General features: G+C 45.2%; 1 protein-coding gene across 6 annotated transcripts in view; it reads left to right on the top strand.

Annotated features, from left to right (window-relative positions):
• LOC104687075 (protein spire homolog 1-like) overlaps positions 1–21,966 on the top strand; it is a 30,871-nt gene extending 8,905 nt beyond the window's left edge. For 3 of the 6 annotated variants that reach the window (XM_039559210.1, XM_039559205.1, XM_039559199.1), the window contains 10 exons: positions 234–302; positions 778–910; positions 1,372–1,496; positions 3,165–3,240; positions 3,787–3,938; positions 4,862–4,993; positions 6,308–6,372; positions 7,216–7,243; positions 7,654–7,796; positions 8,938–9,831. In XM_039559210.1, the coding sequence (XP_039415144.1) occupies positions 234–302; positions 778–910; positions 1,372–1,496; positions 3,165–3,240; positions 3,787–3,938; positions 4,862–4,993; positions 6,308–6,372; positions 7,216–7,243; positions 7,654–7,796; positions 8,938–9,109 (1,095 nt within the window). In that variant the 3' untranslated portion in view covers positions 9,110–9,831. Of the gene's footprint in view, positions 1–233; positions 303–777; positions 911–1,371; positions 1,497–3,164; positions 3,241–3,786; positions 3,939–4,861; positions 4,994–6,307; positions 6,373–7,215; positions 7,797–8,937; positions 9,832–21,759 lie in introns of those variants that run through there. The other 3 variants (XM_039559214.1, XM_039559217.1, XM_039559224.1) reach the window with 3 other exon arrangements.
• The last annotated feature ends 520 nt before the right edge of the window (positions 21,967–22,486 follow it).

The raw sequence follows: 22,486 nt of genomic DNA, 5'->3' as shown, positions 1-22,486 counted from the left end.
TTTTTTTTTTGTTTGTTTGTTTTGTGGGGGTTTTGTGTTTGTTTGGGGGTTTTTTTCGTTTTGAGGTGGGGGGTTTTTGTTTGTTTTGGGGTTTTTTGTTTTGTTTTTTAATGCCTTCCCTACCTCCCTTGTTCCCAAATCCTTACTTGCATCATTTGCTGTGCTGCTGAATGGCAGGGTGTACAAGGAGTAGAGAAAGAACTATTTCTTAAGCATCACTTCTGCTCTTTCAGGTGACCATCAAGCAAAAACACAGGGCCCCCAAAGTTGATGTAGCTGCTCCCAAGCCTCATCTAAAGCCAGTAGGTGACCTGGTGCTGAATCTGATGATAGCAAAACAAGTTAATTCTGGAGCTGACAGGATGTTTTGAAGGAATATAAAGCTAATACCTTAGCTACTGATTTGTATTTGGGAGGGGGTTATATTAACCATGCTTAACTTTTGAATAGACCCTCCTGCCAAACATGGCACTAGGAAAATGGGAATTGACATCTTCATAGAAGAAAGATGATCAATCTTTCTACTTCTTCCACTGCTACTTTAATTTGGAACATTTTGTGGTCTTCAAAGAACTCCTGGAGCTCTCAATTTCAAATTTGAGTCGCTATAGTGCTCTACTATGCATAGTGCTGAAGGGTGTCTCATGTGCAGGGCCCAGTGCCCTCTTGGGTGACAAGCACTTGCAAAACAGAGCCATTGCTGATGCAGTTGTTCTGTCACCACTGGTCTCCTTTCTCTGTCCAATGGCTCTTTGTGGTCCTATGCTTTGCCTGTAGATGTTGAAGGTGAAGCTGAAACAGTGTGTGCCCCAGGAGCCCAGCTGGCACAAACAGCTCATGGCAGAAATAAAACAACCACCGAAGCTTCGGTCAGCAGCAGCAGCACAGGAAAAGGGGAGCAGCTCCAAAGGTACTATACTGAAAGCACTGCCATAGAGTGACTTAGCAAGCAAGAAAGTGACGTCAGCATTGGCTAAAAATAACAGATGGCCTTGGAAATGAAAGCCCTTATCTTTTCAATAACATTTGTAATGTAAGGGGCAGGGAGGAATATACAAATTTGGTGTGATAGAGATGGTATGGCATAAGAAGAGTTATTTCTAAAAAATCTGTTTGTGTCTTATTAAGACTCAAAAGATATTTCAACTTGTGCTTTTTTTAAATGGATGTTCAAATTTGTCTGTCCACTAAGTGAGATTACTTAGGATTTTGACCATCACCTAAGACTAAAAGATTATGTAACTATCAGGACAAAGTCTGGTTAAATCTCAAATTCCAATGGGTGGGTATCAAATTTGTCATCTTCGTCCCAGCTCAGTGTGTCATTTAGTCTGTGAGTATGGGGTTTTTTGTTCTCCCTCTCCCCTGCAGAAATGCTTGTGGCATCAAATACTGCCTTGAACTCTCCAAGTGACAGTTTCTTCCATCTCCAAGATGCCAGTACTGAGTTTAAAATTGCCAACACTACAACACAGCAGCTGGGACCAGGAGCTCAGGTAAGGCTTTAGGTGAAAGGACTATGGAGAAGCATGGGTACTTCAGGAATTGAGCTGCAAGCACATACATAACCTGGAAGGTCAGGAACAAATCCTAATATAGGAAATCTTGTCTCAAACGTGAAAAAATGTGGTACTTCTGGGTTCACTGAAGTCAGTTTCCTCTACAGAAGCTCATGTTATATTCAGACACCTCTGTTTGTGGCATGACTGAAGCATATAGGTACTGATCTCTCTCTCTGACCAGTGACAGCATGCAAGGGAATGGCCTGAAGCTGAGTCAGGGGAGGTTTAAGTTAGTTATGAGGAAAAGGTTTTTCACCTGCAGGAGCAGGCTTCCCAGAGAAGTGGTCACAGCACCAAGCCTGACAGAGCTCGAGAGGCATTTGAACAATGCTCTCAGGCACATGGTGTGACTCTTGGGGTGGTCTTGTGCAGGGGCAGGAGTTGAACTTTGGTGATCCTTGTGGGTCCCAACTCAGGATATTCTATGATTCTACAGAACTGAGGTCTGCTCTGGTCTCTGAAAACTAGATCCTGCAGAAGTTTTAATAGCATGGGAGTCTGACCAATATGGGCCAGAATATTCCCACTCTTACCTCACAGTGAGGCATTTGATGCTAGATGTATTGAGGTATTTTGATTTCATGTGTTATGTGAGCTCATGGAAGGAAAATGTAATGATTTATTTTCAGGAAGCAACTTGATGGGTGAATTCCCACTCATCTGTCTGTGTAGTTATTTTGGGAGCACCATTCTTCAGTAAACCATGATACACAGTCTTTGGGTTCTTTAACTCTTGGCTCTGTCATGAAAAGCTTGACTGCTTGGTTCTGGGATTCAGTCTGAGCATATTCCGAAATTCTGTGGAACAGAACTTAAGCCCTAACACATCATGTCTAGCACAGATGCTCTGGCATATAAACAGGAATCTGTTTTCTGTAAATATTTCTGCTTGAAATGCAGTTGCCTAACTGAGGAAAACAGATATGAATTAATAAAAGCAGAAAATCTTAGCTATATTTGCCCCAATCTGTGCTACTTGTAGGAATATTCAGCATTTGAGAGCCCTGTGGTTGATGTATTACTGCTGAACTAGAAGGACTTTCATATATAATATAATATATTCAATATATATAATATAATCAAATTTGTTTTCTGCTTGTCTAGACAAGGTAGAAACAATGCTGTTGCGATAAAGCATGGGGCTTGAGTTGAGTTAATGGGTTGGGTTAGTCACAGTCTCTTGAACTGTTCTCCAGTGTTGCTACCTGTGAACAGGAGCCAAGAAAATGGTTCCAGTGTATTCCATGGATTGCATAGGGAGGCTGTTGCAAAGTTGGTTCCTGAACAGATAGAACTCTGGTACTAGTATCCACTATTGGACTTGGGCAAGAGAGACAACAGGTGAATTTGAAACTTCACTAACTTGGCTGGAACTTCCTAGTTGTGGAGTGCAAGGGAAATTAACTTGATATTCCAAGAGGAAGTAGAAAGTTCCTAAATGTACTCCATTGATTTTTCTCTCTGCTCCACTTTTGGCTGAGCCTTGAACATTTCTGATCCGTTGTGGGCATCCTGGATTTTGTTAGGCATCAGTAGTTCTAAGGAAGTGGCCTTGGTGTCTCTTATATGCAGATTATGAACATCCTGTCCTCTGGTCTACAGGAAACCACTCCCAAGCTGCCTGCCAGTGCCTGCCTTCCCTCCACCAGGCCACCAGGAGTATCCTGTTTCAGCACAGGTCAGTGCACTTCTGGCTGCACCTCTAAACCAGGTCACAAAGTACAGCCAGTGGTCTGATGGGCTCCCAAAGCCTTGGGCTGGGCTCAATGTCCACTTCTCTGATCACCTGAAGATACTTTGCAGGAGAAGATCCAACACTAAATAAAGTCTGGGGAGGTGCCCTTAGAAAATAATTTCTCAGCAGTTGACTGAAGCTTGTGTAGCTCCTGCAGCTTCAAAACAATGATTGCATGTCCCCAAAGGCCTGACTGGAATTTGCAGTAAAAGCTAAATGAGTGTTTTGAATATTCAAGTAGAAAGTGCAGCACTTCATTTTATGAAGCTAAATGGTGCTAATGACGCCTCATCAGTGCCTACTGACAAGCATAATTACTGTAACCTCTGCTTTTTTTGTGATCTGAGCAGATGGGTTGGAGGGGGAGAGGTGTAAGCCTTGCTACCTTCAGAAGGCAGTGTAGTGCTCTTGAGTGTTAAGCTTTCAGGGTGAATACTTAGAAACTGACAGTTGGTTTTCTGCACCCTAAAACTCTCTCTTCCCATCCAGGTTTCGCTGCAAATTTTATGTGTCCTCCCATGAGTGCACCCACACCAGGAGACATTAAACTGAAGTGTTTCCTGAGCACTGGCCAACAGAAGCTGCCTCCTTACGGAGGAAGGTCCAGATCTTTAGAGAGAGGCCTTCAAAGCAAGGAATTTGTAAGTCCAACATGTCAGCAAGCAACCCTGGTCTGACACCTCTGATAATGACTTGCACCTTGATCCTCATGCAAGCAGTAAGCATGCTCTGTGGTTTTTGTCTTGGGACATATTGTATCTGAAGTATGTATATTATTCTCTCCTTGGAGACAGCTTAAGAGAAGACTGGATGCTGTAGTGTCCTTGTGGTGGCTTCCCACTTTGAATGATATGAAATAAAGTTTTCTCATACAAGAAGAGAAAAATACCATGGCATTACTTGAAAGTGTCCATCAAGGCTTCCTCAAGCAGAATGTAATTGAAAGTGGGACTGTCCTGCTTTCTCCATGTCCCTTCATTCTCTCTAGACTCTGATATGCTCACAAGGATCTTGTAAGCTGCAGTAAAGGGGAATAGGTAACAAAATGTGGATAGCACAGCATTGGTGACTTTTAAATGTATAATGTATGTAGAACTGAAGTTATCAGGCTCTGAATGATGGTTGTGGGTGAAATGCTGGGGTCTGTGTGCTTCTGTGCAACCCTCTGAATTATGGTCTCACCCTATTCTGCCCTGACAAAGTGTGCTGTGCTCTTGTCTCTTTCTTTCCTTCTGCATCCTTCCTTGCCCAACCTTGGTAAGTCTCTGAGCTCTCTGACACCTCTTGTATCCAGGAGGGGCCAAGGTGGCATCTGTTCTGTGGCCTGTTCCAAAAGGTAAAATGTCTCAAAGGAATCTGCTTGAAAACTGCAGCAACCACTCACCTCCCTGTAGTAGTTTTTCTGCTAGTATTGTCAAAGAGTCACCTGATAGTCCCCATCACAAGCAAAATAGGTTTTCGGAGAAAAATGCTCCTGATCCTTTGGGACCCAGTTTTAAGGTGACCTCCCCAAACAGCTGCTTTCTTCAACTTGATCTGATGTTTAACTTCTGTCTTTCAATAGGACTGTCCCTTTCCTACCAAGTGGCCATCACCAACCATTGTTGAGCTGATTGGAACCAGATATGCAATGATGGTGCTGGAAGGGCAAGGCCTCTTCCAAGGAGGTAGTGATGGTGTCTTTCCAAGAGCAAAGGTATGTTTCTTCTCCTTTTCTTTGTGCTGCCCTTGCCTTTTCAAAAGCTGGCAGGTTTCATGGCCCTCAGTGATGAACTGCAGAGGTGCCCTCTGTCTCAACTTATCCTATTCATAACAGCTGATCTGAGTTTGGCCCTAGGCTGGAAAAATTTTTTAGTATTTATGCAGTGATGGCTTCTAATCCATCTTAAACTGTGTAAATTGCCTAGAAAGTAGCCCAACATTTGCTTGTTGCTTCTTGTCTGATTTCCATGTGAGGAGAGCTGACTGCCAAGACCATTGGTCAGCTCTGAAATCCCGAAGTAAATAGTTGGGATTTGGTACTGCTAAACAGTGAAACGAAGGCTTTTGACTCAGGCTCCCACACCCGAGTTGTGCTGACTCAAACCACCTTGGCAATTGGACATGAAGGCCAAGAAGATGAGGGGCACAGGGAAGGAGCTGTAGCTCAGGACTGTTGGCTGTTCATGTTTCTTGACTCCTGGCTTATCCCCTGAGTCTCCTTTAGAGAGGGGGTGTTGCAACCACCCCTCCAGAGCAGATGTCCTGAGTACAGGCCCTTTGCAACACAGATGTGAGGAAGCCTGTGCTTCTTGGCTTTTGGGTCATTTTCTTGCCCTCATTTATTTAGCAGTATGGACAAGAGTCAAAGGCTCTACTAGCAGAGCTATGCTACTTCCACAAGCTATCTGACGCTCCTGAGACTGAATCCTTGTTTTCTTCTCACCTCACTGACCCTGCTTTAACTTGCCTGCTGTATGACTATTCTAAAATGGCTTTCTTACCCCCTGCTGTTTTTTCAGCTTTCTCAAGTTCTACTTCTCAAGATAATATCACTTTGACTGCCAGCTGTGTATGAATGTGCTCTTTTTTAGAAAGTCCAGGCAACTCATCAGCTTCCTTATGACTCATTTTTTGCTTCAGGATTGAATTCAAATTTGCCCTGATTTAATCTCTTTGGGATTGCTGCAGTCTACCTCAAAGAATGTCTCTCTTCTCTCTCTTAACTAGCTACTGTTACACTCTTGCACAATACAGCTATTGTTTGCTCAAGAGCCTTTTTTTAAACTCCTGTTGTCTGGCAGCTGCCCCAAACCTCTGCATTATAAAAACACTGGCCTACAAGTAAGAATTTTTTTGCCTTTTTGGCTTTTAATTCCTGTGTCTTTGCTATCATTTATTGGACCTCTGTTATTGTATATGAATATAAAGCCTTTAGAAGGTTTATGTGCTTGCTCTTTGGCAGGCAGTGGATCCTGTTGGTACAAAGATATTTCCCATTTGCATTCACAAATAACTTTCCTTTCCACAGATCTGTTTCAGCTGCCATAAGCAGATGTTTCTTAAGTGGCCTTACAACTGTTACCTCTGCAGCAGGTGAGCTGATATAAAAGAAAAAAACGAGGAGAGAGAAAAGAGTGAAAGAACAGTGCTGAGAATTTTCAGTATTCATTGGTTGTACTACTGGATAGGAACGGGTTGCTGAACCCTTCAGCTTTGCCTTACTGCACAAGCCAGGCTGAAGTGTCTACAGCTGGGGAGGATGTGGAAAGTCTTGTCTCTGAAGTAGTATCTCAGTTTTAACTCTTAGTATTAAGTCAGCAATAGCAAATTTCCTGTGCCAGTATTAAATTAATTTCTCTGAGATCAACCTCTGCATTTTGCTCTAAAGGTTTGATATAACTTCAGCCAAGGGCTTGAACAGGTTCTGGGGGAGGGTCTACACCAGAATCTTCTGTTGAGGACTGAAAAAGAGAACTCCAGACCTTGTGACTGGGGAAGGACTTGAGCCTACTTGTATCCACTTACTTGTCAGAGGCTTTCTGTTCACGGGAGAGTGAGAGAGGAACTTCAGGCTCATTAAGGCTCACTTAAATCTATTTGAAGGGGTTGTGAAGCACTGAATTGATTATAAGCAGCAAGTAAACAACCACTGGAAATTGAGTAACTGTCTGGTGGTAGTGCTGGGTGAAGTGTAATGAGCATTTGCAGATAAAGTCTTGAAGCTATGGATGTTGACACATTTCAGATGATTTAAACTACCAGAAATAGGAAGGCTGGCAATCTGAATAGGGGACTTCTCAGCTTGCTCACTTTGCCATCAAGTGATTCTGCCACAATCATGAGTTCAGACTTACTTGGGAATGTCACCTGTAGCTGCAATATTGGTATCTGCTGAGCTTTACTCAAATGATGATGCTGGAGACTTTTTTCTTTCAGGGTTGTCTGCTGTGACTGCTGCGTTAAGGCAAGTCTAGTCTTTACAACAGCATATGGGATTTTTACATTTTCTGCTTTCCCTCCTCCTCACCTAGTCCTCAGAAGCTTTCCTTCATCCCACTGATACCTCAAATCTACCCTCTAGCTAGTTTCTAAGAAAATAGAAGAGGGAATAGTATGAGGTGTAAAAGTAGCCAGGGTGACACAGATATCTCTTGTCATACTCAGCTAAAACAACTCTGGTTCTTCTTTCTTTCATCCTGTGTAAAGTGGTTGGGATTACACTGTGCTCTATTTATACAAGGGTCAGAAAGTTCACTGCATTAATGTCTACCTTTTAAGTGCACCAATAAATCAATTGCATGGCATGCAAATTGTCTTGCTAAGGAGGAGGATGTGTTTCCCTGAGAACTCAGGTGACTTGTGTTGTGATTCTAGATGTCAATGCCCTTCAGAACATGTGTACATCTCCCACTTCAGTTCCTAAAATTTTTGAGACTCTCCAGAGAGGAGGACCCAGCTACTCAAGAGCAGAAGAGCTCCGAGTTGCTACATGAAATAGAACACTGGCAGTATTTTGGGTAAGTTGGGACGGGGTTGTTCTGTTTTTGCTTTGAAAGATGTCACCAGTTACTTATGCAAAGCTACAAACATGCAGACAGCAGTATGTAGTATTGGGCTGGTCTGCTGAATGTTCTGGTTTTAGCCACTGCTCTACCTAGGCTACAGTTCTCTGGAAGTATTGTGGATTTTAGATGACCAAAAGGGAGGAAGTGTAGCTGCTCTGAAATGCGTTTTCCTTTTTAACTAACAGGCTTGTGACATGGATTTAGAAGTGTCTATATTAATGCAGACATAGAAGGCTCCTTGCAATACCTTCATAGTATGAGGATTTCCAGACCCCATCACATTCTATCCCCCACAGCTGGAGGTCTGTCACTACAACCCAGAAGTAGCCACTTTCTACCTAGACATGAAATGTCCCAGTTGTGGCTCAGGTATAACTGACTGAAGAGTGATGCCACACATGGTTTCTTGGTCCCTCCACACACATACAGACCCTTTCCTTTTGTCCCCAGAAAACGAATTATTCCAAAAAGAGCTTTCGACAATTCTGGGTGAAAAAGACAGACAACATGCATATAAGACTGAAAACATACATTATCTCTTCTTTATGTTCTCTTCTTTCCAAAGCAGTAAAATTTTCTACTGGGGGAAGCAATACCTTCTTTTTGGTCTTCTGAAGCCATTCTTTAATGTAGCCAGAATAAAGACACAGCAGTTTCTGGTTCTAAGGCTTGTACTTCAGTTGCCGAAAATCAGGAGCAGTGTTCATTACTGAAGTTGACTGCATGGGGCAGGCAGTAGTTTGGTCTGTGTTGTAATGCAAATGCTGCAGAAGAGGCCTGAGAGACTGCATTACTGTCACACTGCAGGATGGCCAAAAAATGTCCTACTGCACGAGGATGCAGCCATAACCTTGGACCAGACACAGATATCCATTAGCCCTTTGGCTGACACACTGTCAATAGAGAGAAGGTGTCAGTAAGGGAAGCTGTTCTGGTGCTTTTTAGCCTTCCTAAGTGGTGCTGATGGCTCTTTTGAACCTGTGCATTTGGCTAAATCACTTAGCAGCCTGGGAGAAGGGTGGAAGAGCACCATGCCCTCTAACAGAATCCTGGGTCAGCTTTCCTGCTTTTGTTGTTCCCTCTCCCCCTCCAGTGTACCCGTTGTTTTGGAGCCCCGTTGCCTAGCACAGCCGCTGTGCTGTTACACAGGGGCCATGGCAGACTGGCTGACTGCAGACATCTGTACACGGTGTGAGCAATATCTGTTGAATATGGCTTCCAGTCAACAGCACAGCATCCCTCTCAGGAGAATTTCCTGGACTTGAACCAAACTGGAACGATTCTACCATACATTTCTCCTGTCACTTGTTATGTACCTGAAATAAATGAAACAGCTTTATGCACCTACTGACATAAAGGCCTGAATAAAAGACCTCCCTGCTGGTTAGTCTAAGCAGGAAGCACAGTTAGTATTTCTGTATTGTGAAGTATTCTAAAGCTTTGTGGGTTTTAGAACTGTTTTATTCTTTTTATGTGTCTTGGGAAAAATAAATGTTGAAGCACTATCACGCCTTTGGCATTTCTTTCTTTGCACCTGCAGTTGTCATTGTTCTGTGGCACTGTTTGCATTCATTGCTGAGCAGACTTCATTTAATGTACTGAGCAGAGAGAAACTTCAAACCAAAACCCCCATTTCTGAGAGGCTTGGAAAGTGGAGTTCTCAGTTATGCAATCACATCACCATGCAGATTGCAAACACTCCTTCCTCATAACTCACAGTGTTGAAGCTCACTGCTTTGATGCATGTAGTGATGGCTGCTCTGTCTGCTTGCATCAGGAAGCAGATTTGGTTTAGGAAGCTTGTTTTGGTTTTTGTCTGTGCAATATCGTGCTTTGTCACCAGAGCTTTCTGTGCATCTCACAGATATACCTATTATATCTCAATGCTGTCATCAGCTGAGGGGCACAGGGTTGTTCTTGAGAGATTCTTGCTCATTGTCTTGGCCTTAAGCATTTGCCCTGGAATAAACTGGACTATTGCAACATTTCATGGATTTTTTTTGTGTGTTTAAAACAAAAAGAGATACTTGATAGTATATTTATTGATCCCTAGCACTTGCCTTAATGGGAAGGGATGTGGGGCCTGATGGAGTTTGCCTTGGCGATTTTTGCAGGGCCTGGATAGACAGTGTTGAAGGATACAATGGACCTGTAGCTGGAATGAGTCATGCTGAAGAAGATAATGGCTGGGAAGGCCAGTTCTAGGTAGAGGAGAAGGGGAAGAAAAACATGTTCAAGCTGAGCCCAAGGTCTGCATCCAAACTGCCACGAGGGTCAATATCTCCAGCTGACTTGCACTGGCCTGACTCTGTTTCCTCCCAGCTGCCTGTCTGCAAGCTCGTGCCTACTTGCAGGTTTGGGCAAGCTCTGCAAGTAAATGAATGTGGGGAAGCTGGAGCTTGTGCTTCCTTTTGGAGCAAGTTCAAGTGTTCCTCTTCCTTCAGTCAATTAGGAGGGGTGCAGCCTGCCTGTCCAGGTCCTCTTCTGCATGTGCCAATTGCTGGTGCTTCTGGGAAGCACATCCTTATCAGGCAGGTGGGCTCCTTGCAGGCTGCAGGGAATGGCAGCCAAGCCACAGGTGTGCTTGCTGGCAGGATGGGCACAGTGTGGGGCCAGGGGCGTGAGGCGCTCTGGGATGCTTGCTGAGTGCGGTAGTTTAGAGAGAGCCAGAAATGAGCTAAGATCAGCCTGCTTGGAGTAATGTGTAAGGCCAAAATGCTGCTCAGAGCTGGGGTGCAGCAGCAGGGAGAGAAGGTGTCTGTATGGCACTAAGGTAGACTTCAGTTCACCTGCGGAGCAAAGGTAGTTCCAGGTTCTGTCTCTTGCGCATCTGCTGCGGGGTCACAGGGGCTTGTTTCACTGCCTTTCCCTTTCCCTGCCTTGGGACCATGACAGGGGTGATGAAATGCCCTCACTTGCAGAACAGACAGGCAAAGCGGTGGGGGAGTTTGTGCTATCCCTGTCCATCCCTGATGTAGCATGCTGCTGGGATAACCCCTGTTCCCGTCATTCCTCTCCACGGCACTGGTTGCAGTGGCCGCGGGACGGTGACAGTAACACCTCTGTCCCCTGTGCCCGAGTGCCATCTGGGCCTTCTGCCCCCCGGCTGAGCCGGGACACCTCCTGTCCGCCTGGGGGCAGCCGCGGGCCGCGCCGCCCAGAGCCGGGGAGGCGCGGTGGGGATTATCTCAAAGATAGCAGCGATTGACCTCAAAAATAACAGAGATTTTACCGTCCTCGTTTATTTTTATTTAATTTTGTCCGTCCCGTGGCACTTCCCCAAGCCGGGGAAGATCCCACTGGCAGACAGGGCCTGGGTGACGGCCAGGACTCCCCAGTGGGAAGGCGAGGGTGAGGGGGAAGGTGAGGGCGCGTGGGTCAGAGACAGCTGGGACAGAGACACAGCAACACAAAAAGGGGGTTTGAGGTGGAGGGGAGAGGCGGGAGAGGCCTGGCTGCAGTAACATCGTGTGGCTGTCAGAGTAGTTTGGTGTTTGCTGCTTGAAACCAGCTGGGGAAACACGCTCTGGTGGAATCACAAAATGGCTTGGGTTGGAAAGGACCTTAAAGAACATCTCATTCCAACCCTCTGCCGTGGGCAGGGACACGTTCCACTAGACCAGGTTGCTCCAAGCCCCGTCCAGGCTGGCCTTGAACACTTCCAAAGGAGGGCCACGAGGATGGTGAACGGTCTGGAGGGGAAGCCTTATGAGGAGTGGCTGAGGTCACTTGGAACAAACCTACTTGAACAACCTCATGCAGGGCACCGCTGCCAGCACCTTCTTGTCCAGGTTAAAGCTGGCTTTGAGTGGGGTTTCACCCTACATTTGATCCAGTTTGGCTTAATTGTTTTGCTTTGTTTTATTATAAAGGACAAACATAAGGACTTTCATTTGACACATGAAATAAAACCATAGATGCAATGTTGGGCAGGATTAGATTTAAAAGCTGTGTGGGCAAACTGGGGAAATGGTCTGGAAGAAACAGGAGGCAGTTGAATACAGAGAAGTGGAAGGTCATACACGTGAGCAATAATATGAACTCCCAGAGTACAGAGGAGGGAGTGATGGGTTAAGTAGCAATTCTTCATAAAAGGGATCAAAAGCTGAATGCAAGTCAGCTATGTCATGGTGTTGAGGTGATAGAAAATAAGTTAAGGGGAGATGTGGCGTAATTGGATCCAGCCCAGCAGAGAGCAGGGAGAACAAACGGAAATGGAGAAACCATTACCTACCAGGGAAGCCTGAAAGAACTGAAATTCTCTAACCCAAAGGAGGAGAGAACTGAAGATTTAAGCACATTAAAAGGCATAATAATTGCTCCTTCTCTGTGATGGAGGAGAGGAGAAAAAAAAAAAAAGAAAGAAGGCTTAAGTAACAGCAGGAAAGGCTCAATTTAGATGTTAGGAAAAACTTTCTAATGACAGGGATAATAAAGAATAGACTGCCTAGGGAGTGGAGAACTTTAAGATGAAGTTAAGCAACATCTGTCAGGGATGTCCGAGGTTTAGGTGATCCTGCTTGGGTTAGTGGAATGGACTGGTCTGACCTTTCAAGGTCCCTTTCAGCCTTAATTTTTCAGTGGTTCTGCGGGCTGACATTAATCTTCTTAATGGTATTTAAACAGTCAGCAGCTTCTCTTAAGTAACTGCTAGCAAGTCTCTTCTCTTGCCTGCGGTTTAAAATTAACTTAATTTCCATGCATCACTTTCGCCCTCCAGCTCCCAAGTCCTGCATAGCGAACCAGCAACTGAATTCCTTGACTGCTTGTTAGTACCTTCCTTGTGGCTCTGTAACTACACACAATAAAAAAGAAGGGATAGAAATGCTGCATGTTGGTGGCTATGCCACCAGTGTGAGGGTGCCCTCCTTTCCTGCATTTATATGCAGGAGATATGGTACCCCTCTTGGGATAGCCGGGTCTCACACATGGTAATTTCATTTTGTGCACTCCAGGGACCTGCCTTTCCATGTTGCCTGCAGCCTTCTGAGGGAGCTTGTCTTGCCCTGCCTCTGGCCGAGGCTGGCCTGTTTCTGAAAGGAATCATGTCAGACCACAGGTCTTCGCTGTTGGTTTGTCACAGGGGCCTGGAGCACAGTTCTTATGAGGAGCAGCTGAGGGAGCTGGGGGTGTTTAGCCTGGACAAGAGGAGGCTCAGGGAGGACCTTATCACACTCTACAACTACCAGAAAGGAGGCTGTAGCCAGGTGGGGGTTAGTCTCTTCTCCCAGGTAACAAGTAACAGGACAAGAGGAAATCACCAGGAGAGGTTTAGATTGGATATGATGAAAAATTTCTTCACTGAAAGGGTTGTCTAGCCCTGGAATGGGCTGCCGAGGGAAGGGGCAGAGTCACCGTCCCTGGAAGTGTTCAAAAACCCTGTGGATGTGGCACTTGGGGACATGGTTTAATGGTGAACATGGTGGTGCTGGGTTAATGGATGGATTCCATGATCCTAGAGGTGTTTTCTAACCTTAACAATTCTATGGTTCTATGATAAGTGTCCAAGCCCAGACACTGCCCAAGGTGTGTGGCATGTCTGTGTAACAATGTGTACAACAATAAGCGCTATAATTAATACATTGTCCACCAATGATGTCTCTTCAAATGGTTCAGACTCCAGAGAGAAGTCTGAAGTTGGCCCTGGGGCTGGGTCCCCTGAAGTTACTAATGAAGGTGAATTACATTTTTCATCTGCCAGCAACAGGGGAAGAGGGAGTGAAAAAGCCAGGCCACAATGAGCAGTATCTGGTCCTTGACTAGTGCTGTTGGAAAACAGGAGAGCTGGCGAGTGTGTCCTGAAGGCAGTGTGTCTGCAATTCCTTTGTTTTTTGCTTAAAACAGAAAAGATGGCATTTCCATAGCTGGGAAAAACTGTCCTGAAGGAGAGAGGGAACCACTGCCTGAAAGCCCTCACCTTTGGAAAATAACCCTCTACCAGGCACTGAGCTGCATGTATGGATGGTGAAGGGGTGACGCTGCTCAGTGTGACCATGAAAACTGGGTGGATATGGCACCAAGAGGATCAGAGCTAGGAGATCAGCGATAGAGGAGATAGCCATAAGCCAGAACAGGTTATCCCAAGTCAGGAAAACATGAGGTTTCCAAAACTTTGTTGCATACTCCTTAGTTATCTATCTAAACCAGAAAAGGTGACATTTCTATAGCTGAGAAAAATAATCCCTAATGAGAGAGAGGACCACAAATATCTGCCCACAGAGAAGCAGTCACAATTTCTCCTACTCATCCAGTGGTTTTAACCAGCCAAGATAATTGTGGGCCCGTTACATGGGCCTTCACATTTGCTTTTGTTAACAGAGCAAGATCTGTCTTATCTCTGTGTGACAAGCATTAGGAACGTTATTTCATATGTGTGAGTAACGTATAAAGAAACGGAGTGGCCACCACAGCAGCAGGTTGGAACACAGGGCCTTTCACTCTCAGCTCTGAGCTCCTTCTTGCAGACCGTGCTGCCAGCTCCCAGACGTGGCGGGGCTGTTATTTATACGCGTAATAAAAAGCCACCTGAATGCAGCTGGAGTCCTACCTTCGAGCAACATTAGCACGCCAGCGACTTTATTGACAGCTATTTCACTTTGCCTCTCCTGATGCTGGGAATGAGAGTTTCAGGTGTGCTCCCCTTTAAAAAAAGCACTGTGAAATATGCATATATTGAAGTGGGCTGTGCTTTTTTGGAGCCTATAACCCAAACTATATAGTAGCTGCTTTGTGCACAAATTTTACAATTCCGCTCCAATGAAAACGTATTTATCAGAACCACAACAGTATGAATCTGACTCATTAAATAAGACCTCATTTTTTTAAGGGAATGTTGGGAGTAATACAAATAGAGCAAGCTTATAAGGCCCTTGCAAGGTAAGGGTGAAGCAAGTTTACTCCTTAACTGCTGCAATTTGGTAGAGGTGTTTTTGGAAATGCTATAAAAACCATAACTGTCTTGAGATATTCTGAACACTGTTGTATCCCACAGGATTTGGGGAAAGGATGAGATTAGCCACCTAAATGTAAGTTTATTTGAACAAAGCAATTTATGTGAAATGCAGCGGGACTTTTCAAGATAAGAGAAAATCACGACCTTTTTCATTTTTTGCCCAGACACCTGGGAAACTCAGGACCAGCTACACTTGAGCACTCTGCATTTCAGGCTTTGCAAACTCAAAAGTTTCCCAAGTGAGGGGTGCTGCCAGCTGCAGTGAGCTTGATCTGTGCTTAGCGCTGGAGCCAGACGGAATGCTGACGCAGTATGGCTGCAGGCCTTTCTGCTGTTTTTACTCCGTGGAGTTTTTATGAGACCATATCTGTCAAACGTATGTGTGAAGATAAATCAAACAAGCACAGCCACGGCTCTTAAATAAATGTGAAATCTGAGTGGCTTCCACCAGCCCCTCGGTCCCTCCCCCTCGGCTGCCGTGTGTACTGAGTGTTTTATAGACACAAGACAGTGAAAGATGGCTGGTTAGGAGAAAGGGAAAGCAGTGGGGAGGCAACTCCAAGGGAAGGGGGTGATCTTGCAGGGGGAAGCAGGGAGCTACAAGATGGGTTTGGGGCTCATGCTGCTGAAATATTTGGGTCTGGAAAGAGCCTGGTTTGAATCTTGATGACTTTTGAAGAAGGAGAGACTCAACAAATTCCATCAGGGATGTGGTCTGATTGTTGTGATGGAATCCAAAATGCAATGAAGATGGGGATTCAGCAGAGCGGACAGGAAGGCACTCCATGCAGAAGTGTAATGAGATAGACCATGTTTGGAGTTAATGTTGTATGAGCACCACAAGGTTCCTGTACCTTGAATACCAAAGCATGAGAAGGACACCAAGCTTCTGCATGCCTCACAGCCTGTCTTCTCCTGGAAAATAAAATAATCTTAACCTGATCACCACTCACATTTTCTCACTATTCCCCAAATTGTTCTTCCTCCAGGAGAAGGGTGGTCCTTCCAAGGTCAGGGTTGAGGTTACTGACAGGTCAGGGAGGGCAAGGTCAGGCTTGAAGCTGACTCTCTGTACCAAAGCTGTCCCACATAGCAAGAGGGCCTTGCAGTTTCCAAAGCCATCAATCTCCTCCCCACTTTCACCAGCTATTCACCTCTCCCAGTTTTAAGTGGAAGAAAATACAGCCAACCTCTTCAAGTCCTTGTGTCGCGCCTCTGGGAGCTGCATTCCTGCTCTCGAGTGCTCAGTCACCGAAACAGAATAGCCAATATATCACTCCCATTGTTTTATTTGTGGGTTGAAGTTGGATCAATGTATCTGAAGGCTACTGTAACCAGGAAATTATTCTTCTGATTTCTGACAATGGGGCTGCTTCTGCCACCAAGAAAACATTTGTCACTTCTCCCTGGCTGCACTGGGGTTTGGCTGAAGGTGCTTGTTTGTCCTGGCACACAGGGAGGGCATCCTCGCCAAGGGGATGGGGACTCGGCAGGAGTTGAGGCTCATGAACCACGTGGTAGCAAAGTGTACAGTGCTGGTGCCAAGGGTGAAGCAGGAGGGGCTGTGCCATGTGCTCTGGACATGGCCTGGAAGGCAGGAGTGTGGGACGAAGATTATTTGACAAGTCTTCTACATCTGTGATAACACTGTGCCTCGCTCTATTTTTAATGCTGATTGACACTAGGAGAGGACTTGACCCAAAGGAATATAGTGTGCTGCACATAGCAGCTCTTATGGCAGCTCCTGGTCCTTCTATGTATATCACCAATGTTCAGCTGAATGAAAACCCTCAGAGATGGGTTTTGCCAGTAAAAACACACGAGGAAAGAGAATGCTGATGTACTAACAAGTGCATTTCTGATGAATTGCTAGTGCAATGCAAAATTATTATTAGCAATAATAAGCAATGCACATGAAACTGCCATTGAACAAATAATCTGTGAACACTCAGAAGGCCAGGAAAACACTTACAACTAATCTTTCTTTGAAAGTAAATGATTTAGATTGGATTTTGTGAGCTCATAGGGCCAGGTTGCTTTGTTGACGTGGCGCTGTTACTTTCAATAAAATCTAAATCAGCCAGTTTGCATGAGTTGAAAATCTTATTCCAAGTTTTCTATTGATCATCAGAGTCATTATTAAAGCTAAATATTTAAGGGACTAGCTTTTAATTCACTATTGGAGTTGGGGTTTTTAAGAGTGTGCTGTAGGTCCTAGTGTATAGCAGATACATGCAGTTCCAAGTGATTCAGGGGGCACTTAGCAGCTGAAACGCTGAGTTTATACCGTCACGTGAGTGGGGAACAATTGTATTCTGATCCCAAATAACAGAAGCACAATTCAGAGGTCCCAAAGTGTCATCCTCTGCTGCCCTGTAGCCAGGGTAGGAACCTTGCTGAGATCAGGCTAGAGGTGCAGGTTGGCCTTGACATCTGCTGTCCTGGCTGTTGTGGGGAAGCCCCTCACGCTGGGATGTGTAACATGCCCTAAGGCACAGGCAGCACAGGCAGTGCTCAGGTGCCAGACCTGCCATCATTCTCTTTGCTTAGTCCAGAGGAGACAGGCACCAGTGGTGACACGGACCATGAAGGCGAAGCACTGGTGTGTCACCTCTTGCAGGCCTGTCCCTCCATTCCTGTCACCACAGGAGATGCTGGCTGCAGGGAGCTTCCTTCTACAGCAGCCATAGCTGCTTCCTCACCCCATCTCTCCAGTGGCACTGGGAGCAGCAAGCCCTACCTCCAGGCTTTTCAGTGGTCTCCTATCTAGCCTTGCACCCTTCACCTTCCCAGGACAAGGCTGGTCTGGATGGACACCTCCTGATCCTCAAGCATTCAGCAGCAGCTGCAGAAGTGCAGAAAGCTCAGTGACATCTGCTGCAGACGAGAGACTGAAAGGGGAGTAAGTGGAAACAGGTCCTGTGCAGAGGGAAAAGGAAGTTTTGGGGAGCAAACTGAGGAAGGAAGAAGGAGAAACATCCTAGTATTCCTCCGTTCCTGTCCTAGTAAATACTCCTAACAAGGCCTTCCATGTACAGTGGACCCTTCCCAACCCTTCCCCTCAGTCAAGTTCCCCCAGGAGAGATGCAGACTAAACCTAAACCTCTGCTCCCTCTCCAAACCCCTGAGGCAGGACACCGCTGTCATTGCTGACAGCTACCCAGCATTCTTGAAGCTCTCCCCTTAGGGAGGCTTCATGCCTGGACACTTTATGCCTTGCCTCCATCTATTTGCCCTAACATTTTTGTGACATCAAGTTTGAACCTTTCTTCCTGCAGTTTAAGCCTGTTATTATTACTGAACCTCTCTGTTTTGGGCAGGTAGAAGTGACTGGTGTCTTTCTCCACTTGTTGCAGTCTTTCTTGAACTTAAAGACTTGCTGTGCTTGTTATAGTTCTTCTTTTCTTAAGGCTAAACTTTACCAAAACTTTCAGATTTTCCTCCCAGATCATGTTCTCTAGACTCTGATGATGCTTCCTGGTTTTGTCTGGATTGTATTTAATTAGCCCACTTTTTTTTTTCTTTTTTCTTTTTCCAAGAGCATGGCACTGATGACAAACACTTCAGGTTTTAATCTGCATTAAACCTCAGCTCCAGTAGTTCCATGTCCATATTTGTGCAGTCAGTTATTCCTCAGTTTGGACCCTCGTATGGATTCCTACTACGTCCTTTCATTTTTTTCCCCCTGACGGTTTCTTGAATTTGTCAGGCTGTTGTTTGCTTTTTAAAAAAAATCTAATCCTGTCTTTGATGTCCCTGCAGATCCTTCCAGATTTGAGCACTCTGCAAATTTAATCATCTTTCTTCTAGTCCACAGTCCAAGTCACCAACAGACTGGAGTTGGAGACAGAGAGAGACCTGTACATCTCTGTTTAATAGGTTCCTGTCTGTGGAGAGTGAAGTCCTGCTCCCAGCCTCCTGAGTACCAGTGCTGTGTCTGCTCTGCAGTAGATAGACCACACATTCCTTGCTGGTTTATGAGAATTTCATGCAAGACAGTGTCAAAGGACCCACTCGAGTCAAGATACTGACATCTGCTTCTCCTTACTGGCCTGTGAGGTCTGTCTGCTTGTTTTAAAAGGAAATTAGATGGGTTTGTCAAGACCAGACTATTGGTTGTTACTCATCCCATTACATTCCAGTTTCTTACAAATAGCTTTTTTCATTACTAATTCCAGAATTTTTCCTGTAATTGAAATTGAATTAATTAGCCTATAATTCTACATCTCTTTTTCTTTTTTTTTTCCCCAAAGACTTCTGGATTTTAACTTCCCTGGCTTTTGCTATGCTTCTGTATTAATTCTTAGAAAATCAGCCTAGATTTCACTCTGTGAAGATGTCTTCTTTATGCTCAAGGTCAACAGTGGCATTCTAGTCAATCTATTCTTTTCTTGTACTTATATTCCTTTCTCTGCACTGGTGTAGAGCTTGCTTGGGCACAGTGTGTCTTGCTGCCTTCCTAGCCCAGCAACTAGCTGGGTGCAAAAAATCCCCTGAAGTCTGCTAGTTTCTTCCTGGCTCGATGGTTTGCAGGACACTTGTCAAGATGATGAGGCCCACACCTGGTGACCTGTAGGCCACCCTCTGCTGTTGATGCTCCTGTGTTCTCCCTGAGCTGTACTAGCTACTGAATTTTACCTGGCAGAAGTTCTGGGTCACTCACCTCAGCACTGGTGCCACCTTCTTTCTCTTTTTTTAGGTCTTGTCAGAAATTATTGGCATGAATAAGACAGCCACATCTCCTGCCACGCCCAGCAATTATCCATTCCAGCTACTCCACTGGAGAGGGAAGGAATACTGAGCACCACTGGCAAACTAAAGTCTCCCCACTCAGTTACTTTTCTTAGCCTTCAAAGTCAAGGTTAGATCTGCATTACCATACTGGCAGTGAAGTCCTAGTTGAAGCCAGCTTTGGATAATGTTTGCTCAGGTGTAGTATCTTGGAAGTGAAATCATTGCTGCTCCTTTCCCAGAAAATATAGTCATTGTTTGCCACATTTAATTAAGTTTCCCCCTCTGTTCACACAGCCTCCCCCACACAGATCTGAAGTTAGTTTTACTGTTTCCTCTCAGCCTTCTCCTTTGATCCTAAAGTAGCTGTCACCTCAGTACCTACAGCCCTTCCTTTCTCACCTTGGCCAGCATAAAATGTGTTTGTGTGTTAATGGCTTTCTCCTCGGGGCGGCTGACTCTTTACCAGTCAGCTGGATGCTGGATGAAATCATTCTCTCTGCTGCTTCAAATATGTCACACATCTATATTTCCCCGCCTGGGTTTTATGTTCCATCCCGACTTCATTCACAGGAAATGATTCTGTTTGAGTTCATTTTGTTTTGGAAAGTGAATCCGTTGCCAGGGGAATGTGAGAGATTTCCAGAGACTAGGTCCAAGTTTAGTGCAGGAAGGTGCTACACAGACTTTGCCACCCACAGCCTGCTGCTGCTGTGCTGCAAGAAGCTGTTTCTTTCTTACAGCCTCCTCAGCACCAGCCATACTCAAACCAACGTGTCTTGAGTTCTGTAGAGTCTCTGCTCTGGTCAGCTGTGTCTGTGACCTGCTGTCTCCACTTATCTGGCTTCTGTTAGCCATCTTGTCCTAGACCTGAACTAGAACTAACCCTCAGGTCTGCCCATCTGGGAAAAACCTGCTTCAGTAAACAGAGCTGTATTCCAGCAACTAAAGCAGGGCAGGAGCAAGCCTTCAGCTTACAGTGAAGAAAGTTTAAAATGGCAAAAAAAAAAAACCAAACCCAAACCCACTTGACATAAATAAACTACAAAATAACCCCATGCTCAAGATCTAAGTGCAATTATGAGTAGTACCATTTTTAGACTGTTGGGATAAAGTTCTGCAACAAAAGTTATTAATAAAATGCTTTGCCACGAGTGTGGCTTCAATAGCGTGACTCAGAAACCTCAATCCAACGACAGCATGTCTGCTGTAGAGCCTAATATGGATGCTGCATTTGGCCATGCCACAGCAGGCTGGATTCAAAGTGCTGGATTAGCCTGATTAACCCAAAGTGCATTTTGTCTGATGTGCCGTCGAGTCAGTGCTGCTCAGCTCTGGTCCTGGGATGGGACAGATCAACAGGATCTGTCTCATGGGCATGATGTGTGAAGAGGGCTAATGGAGGAGAGGGCTGATTTGAGGAGGTCTGGAAGAGCAAACCTAGAAGGGAGGAGTGACTGTGTGTGAAGTGCCAGAGCAGAGTTGTGTGCAGTTACACACGCTGGGGATCCCCGTGTGCTCCCCCTCTGCTCCTCAGAGGTAAAACCTTACGCCGCTGTAATCAGTGACAGATGCCGGCTGCTGAACCAGAGCTCTGCTTCATCTCAAGAGAGGGAAGAGAAGAAGAAGGCACAAAAGATGTGTGTTAGAGTGGTTCACAAAGAACGATTACAGATTGCAGTCTCTGAAATGAACACATGTTGTTCTCTACTGCTTGCTATAGATTAACTTTCAATAAAAAAAAGAACCCACATTTGTAGAGAGGAGGGTCTAGAGAAAGTGTATGTGATTTTTGCTTTTTTTTTTCATTTTGGTGTATTACTATGTCAACAGGCTCATTAAATCCTACTTCTATGGATCATTTTCAAATTCATGCTTACATTATGACCCAAAAGAATGAAGGAAAAAAATACCTCGATCCAAAAAATGGCTGGCAGAGGATGAACAAAATGTCTGCTTTGGGAATGAGCACTGCCTCTCCCTCTCTCATACATATGCACACATACTCTTGCTGGGCAGATCACTGCAGATCAGGATTACTAAGAAGAGTTCAGGCCAAGTCTGAAACAAGGGAAAACTCTGTCAGTAGAAACAGCTCAGCAGATGCACATTTATTACATTCATTGCAGCAGCACAGAAAACAAAACAAAACAAAACAATTTCTTGGTGCCTGTGTCTGATTTGCCTGCAATGACCTCTCTTTCCTTCAATCCAAATCCTTTCTTTCTGCAGATCTCCATGTATGGTTGGCATTCCACAGTTCGGGAAGCATCAATAAATCAGTGACAGACAAGCAAGGACTTCAGCCTTCCCTAGAGCTTGCAGCACTAAAAGTTCATCTCCAAGTGCTCCCTCTCCATTCCAAGCAGCAGCCAGGGTGCTTAAGGTTTGTGAATAGGAACAGCACAGGCTCAGTGCTGGCCAGGCTCTGAAACTGGAGTGGGAGGGGGTGGGGATGCAGATAATATTGGGTTGAACTGAACACCATTAGATATTGGGCTACACAGTGAGCCAAGAACTTGGGTGGTAGCTACTGTTGTGAATCATGGTCAAGAAATGTTGTTATTACATAGGGCTTTACATTGGGTTGGGGCCTGATGGGAACTGTGGGGATTCAGCTTTGCAAAACACAAAGACCAAGGAAAGGCTCATGGAGCAAAGGGGCAGAAATATCTGTCTGAAGAGGCTCCAGTGTGGCAGAGAGGATCGCGTATGGAGCATCGGTGGCAGGGTTCAGGTGCACAGGTAGCTTCTGTGGTACCGTATACCTGTCAGATAACACCTCAGGTGAGACAGGACCTTGGCAGGCTCCAACCTTGGCCCCCACTCACAGCAAGGCTGTTTTCAACAGGTTGTGTTGTTTAGGTTCTGTTGTCCAGGACTCTGTCCAGTTCAATTTGAAAAAATCTCCAAGGATAAGGATTTCCCAGCCTCTCTGTGAAACCTGTTTCAATGATGA

This window comes from Corvus cornix, chromosome 1, assembly GCF_000738735.6.
Source record: "Corvus cornix cornix isolate S_Up_H32 chromosome 1, ASM73873v5, whole genome shotgun sequence".
Lineage (NCBI taxonomy): Eukaryota > Metazoa > Chordata > Aves > Passeriformes > Corvidae > Corvus > Corvus cornix.
This window is presented reverse-complemented; position numbering and strand designations above follow the sequence as displayed.